The 4,815-nt window shown below is 36.2% G+C and overlaps 1 protein-coding gene across 1 annotated transcript in view; it reads right to left on the reverse strand.

Annotated features, from left to right (window-relative positions):
- Window positions 1-3,967, reverse strand: part of LOC107662271 (ADAMTS-like protein 3) — a 213,640-nt gene extending 209,673 nt beyond the window's left edge. Inside the window, exons 1-2 of the mRNA XM_016452223.1 lie at window positions 3,769-3,967; window positions 3,081-3,203 (exon numbers count right to left, since the gene is read on the reverse strand). Of these exons, the coding sequence (XP_016307709.1) occupies window positions 3,081-3,149 (69 nt within the window). The 5' untranslated portion in view covers window positions 3,150-3,203; window positions 3,769-3,967. The remainder of the gene's footprint in view (window positions 1-3,080; window positions 3,204-3,768) is intronic.
- Between the last annotated feature and the right edge of the window lie 848 nt (window positions 3,968-4,815).

Here is a 4,815-nt window from a genome sequence, read left to right on the forward strand (position 1 = left end):
GATAGAAAGATAGATAGAATGATAGAATGATAGATAGAACGATAGAACGATAGAACGATAGAACGATAGAATGATAGATAGAACGATAGATAGAACGATAGAACGATAGAACTATAGATAGAAAGACAGAATGATAGAACGATAGATAGAACGATAGAACGATATATAGAATGAAAGAACGATAGAACGATAGATAGAATGGACAGACAGACAGACAGACAGACAGACAGACAGATAGATAGATAGATAGATAGATAGATAGATTGTGCATTAATGCGCTGCTAAGCAATTCACATCTGCCTATTTGGAAAACTATGTTTCTGGCCTAATACTAGACACAGATAAAACACTAACAGAACTCCAGACACCAATTCAGCTGAGGCCTTATGAGTTTTATCATTTTATCAGGCTGAACAAAAAACTAAATTAAATACATCTGCCAACCAAATCCCACATCTAACACAATCTGACCCTGCAAAGTCCTTTCATGAGAAAGATGTGTATGTGCCTCTAAGAGGAGGAGCGCGCTGCCAGAGGGAGGTGAAAGAGCAGAGCCGCTCTCTAATAGGAAAAGCAGGAAAATAGGAGATGTGGGGAAAGAGTAGTGAAAACACCTGTTAGACTCCACTTCGCTTTCAGTGCCGAAACTCACAGCTTCTTAAGGAGTCCCAGCGGTGGCTCCCACGCGCGCATAAATCAAGCCGAAGTGTTTAGTCCATAGAACAAATATTATTCTGAAAGATTACTGCAAAGAGCTTTAATGGAGACTGGATAAATGCACATCAAATTTCAATTTAGACTCCAGCAGAAACCTGCTCTCTCCAAGATAGATGGCCACAGTCACCTGCTTCAGTCAGCGAAATGGAAATGATCAATTCTGACGTGGTATAAAACGACGTAAAAGACAGAGCTGCTGCTGTCCGTCAGCTCGTGTACAAACTAGGGAATGAATGACACTAGCCAAATGGTGCGTGCATGGAAAAGGCACTCAACGTGGCCCGGCTGTAACTCTATCCCTGAGTGCACTGCTGCACTAATGCCACTACCTGCTACCTGCTCTCTCCTTCGTCTTTCCACTTGCATTTCGTTCCACAAAGGAAGGACTTGGGTTTCAGCTGTCGTTATTCATGTACCGGCATGTAGGACAAAGAGATTTGGCCACTTTTGGTGGCAGCTCGGCGGTGTAAATTGCTGTTATCGAGTGGCCCTATTGTACAGGATTAGGCTGGCGTCCACGTCCATGCCAGCTCTTCCATTAACATCCACACCAGCCCTCTATATATAACCTGTTTCTTACAAAAAGAGAAGGGCAACGTTTAACAGTTCCCTCAGGACCTGTGATGGAGCGCATGACTATGAGCTGACTTGAGAGGCTGGAGGAGAGAGCTGATTTGGGCTTGTCTGTTGCTGTGACGTTTGGGAAGCATATTTGAGTTGATCTGTATATATATATATATATATATATATATATACATACACACACACACATATATATATCACAGGTTGATCTGCGTTGCAAGTTAATGCTCACTCTCTAACAATAAAACTACTGGTCAGCCTATATGGTGTTTTAATGGAAGATGCAGATATGATAGCCACCCTCAGTTGATGGATAATATATTACAAGCACTTCAATTTAAATCACAGACAATGAAGTTTCCTTTTTGGGATCAGTAAAAATTTTTTTTTTTTAGAAATTAATCATTTTATTCATCAAGGATGTATTAAATTGACTAAAAATGAAAATAAAGGTTTTTACATTGTTACAAAAAAAAAACAAATTCAAATAAATACTGTTCTTTTAAACTTCATCAAAGAATCTTGAGAAAAAGATGTTGTTTTTCACAAAAATATTAAGTAGCACAACCATTTTTAACACTGATAATAAGCATATCAGAATGATTTCTGTAGGATCATGTAACACTGGAATAATGATGCTGAAAATTCAGCTTTGCATCACAGCAATAAATAGCATTTTTAAATATTTTTTAACTGTTTAAAAAATATATATATTTAAAAACTGAATTTTTAATCAAATAAACGCAGTGTTATTTGATTTAAAATATTTTAAAAAATAGCACCAACCCCAAACTTTGAATGTGTAAAAGTATAAAGAAGTCTAAAAAATGTTATAAAATTACTGAATTTGCTTAATATTTTAATATTGTTTAAAGCTGGTAATCTCAAAATGGTCAAAAGTGAAACAGTTTATCTACTCACTAAACTAACTCTAAATCATTAAAACAAAATACAAAAGGTTAGATACAGACGATTGTTGTTTTTAGATGTTTATCAAATATTTTGGGGGGACAATTTTTGTTTTTGAGCAATATGGATTATAAAAAAAAAGTGTAATATCAATTTAAAAAAAAAAGGCTTGATGGTGTCCAGTTTGATTTGTAATGCACAGTTGCACAATTATAATTATACACCAATAATACAAAACAAATATCAAAAGCATAAACATTTGATAAATTTTTGCACTACATATAAGAAAATGTCTACGTTGTTTCATACATTTTTTACTCTATTGCCAATTCTTTCACAGTCATTTCTAACAATAAAACCCAAATTCTAAATTTTACTGCAAAATCAACATAATTTTACTGTCAGAGGACAACAAATTACTTTACAAATGATCAGATCACACTGCATTGTGGGATTCGAAAAAGGCCCGAACAGCCATAAACTCTTGCGTTGTGTCACCATTATGATGATTAGCCAATATAAACATGCAAAAAAGCATAATGATTGACTTTAAGTCTGATTACAACTTGCAGTTTGCACTATATATGGCAAAATAGCATGTTAGCAAGCACAAATGTGAGTTTCAAAACATTGTCAGCTAAACAATGCTGCAACATCACAGTCATAACCCGGCCTGCGCACTATGATATCACAGTACAGTTTGTTTGAATATGACCTATATATTAAATGTAACTGTAGAGCCAATGCTGTAAGAAGGACTAAAAGTACAGCAGCCAGTAGCCAAGAATATTACAGTGTAGAGAAAATCTGATTGACAGCATTCAGGTGAGCAATAACTAACTCATGAAAACAACATTTGACATTTATCATACCCGACCAGTGGACGATATCAGTGTCAACATCAAGCTGATCCGACATGCTGGCAAAACCCAGAACTCCATCTTTAAAATCCTGCTCCAGAGCTGCCTGGTGAATGATGTCAGTCAGATATCAGCCTGAGGAGAGACAGACAGAGATGTGTTTAACCACAGATCACATGCAGGAGCTGCTGCTGTAGGAATGATGCTCAATTATTCACCTCGGATGAGACTGTTGATTTTAGATGGAAAGTGCCAGACAGTGGTACTCTTGATTGACTTAATTACACTAGTCAGTCTGGTATGAGATTTTTGACAGTGAAAAAAATGCCTCTTTCTCAGGTACTCCCCATGCATAATGCAACAGCAGTAGGAATGCAGTATAATAGGTTTCTGCTAATCATTTCTGTGCAGCAGTGCATGTCATATATATATATATATATATATATATATATACAAATATTCATATAATTCAGCTTTCATTTGATCAGATGAGTGCATTATGAGATGCTGCAAAGAGATGGACCAACTGACCAAATGCACATACAGGTTATGTCTGACAAATCAAAGTTGCTTTATAAATGACTCATATTAAAACATTTGAAAATAAAAACCGATAGACCCGCTGATATTACTCTTGAAAGACTCGTCTTATTCAGTGTAAAGCTACGCAAAGACGTTCATTTAGGCGATCAGCTCTTACCTTTGCTGCAAAGTAACTCATAGATTCACATTTTAATCCATTAAGCGCGCGCGCCGCACCAGTAATCAATAAACACCGCACGAGCCCTGTTGATGTTGATTTGAATGGCGTGTGGCCGACGCGCAGCGCTCAGGCGGGTGATATTAAGGCTGAATGCAGCGCGAATGCCTGCGAGTTTCTGCGATATCCTCCGCGCAGGGACGCGTGCTGAACACTGAGCTGACAGAAGTTCATGTGCTGAGCTGATAGTCCGCTAGGCGTCCCACACCGGACGCGACGCGACTAGATCGCTCCCCCCGCAGCGAGGCATGTTGTCACATAGAGTCACCGTGGAACCTGCCATTATAGTTTTTTTTTACACAGTAAAATAAATACGAAATACAAAACCTTTCAATAAACAATAAAAAATGTTAAAGGTAAGAAAAATATCAAACCATTGTTTTAGTCCACAAATACGTATATAATTATAGAAATGTATAACATTTAAAACACGAGAAAACTTACCCCTAAAAGTAATGAGAAGTACTTTCTACTTTCACTATATAGTTGACATAAGCTTATATAAAATAGCCCATACAGAGCCATTTTCATTTATTCATTCCTGTAAGGCTTTTTGATGTTAACCAACAATGGGTTTTGATTAATTTGTTTAGGCTATTTTATATAAATTTACACACACACACACACGCACACACAATTTAAACTGTATTATATGTTATGCTTTTATATTTATTCAGCAATGTAAGTGTAATTGCATTAGATAACAAAATATCAAATCAAGAGGTACAAGATCCACTACTGATCTACATAAAAATAAATAAAATGTAAATCACTTAAAATACTGATTGATTACACATGTTGAATACAATATATACAAGTATGTATGTGTGTGTGTGTGTGTGTGTGTGTACCTACTTAACCATATTTTGGGGACAAATTTGTACCCAAAAGTGAGCAAAGCCTGACAAAATCAGCAAAAACCTCAATTTGTGGATGTCCTCATTTGTAAAACTGTTAAAATAAAGTAAACAAAGTTTTTTTTTTTAC

This window comes from Sinocyclocheilus anshuiensis, unplaced genomic scaffold, assembly GCF_001515605.1.
Source record: "Sinocyclocheilus anshuiensis isolate Anshui unplaced genomic scaffold, SAMN03320099.WGS_v1.1 scaffold579, whole genome shotgun sequence".
Classification (NCBI taxonomy): Eukaryota; Metazoa; Chordata; class Actinopteri; order Cypriniformes; family Cyprinidae; genus Sinocyclocheilus; species Sinocyclocheilus anshuiensis.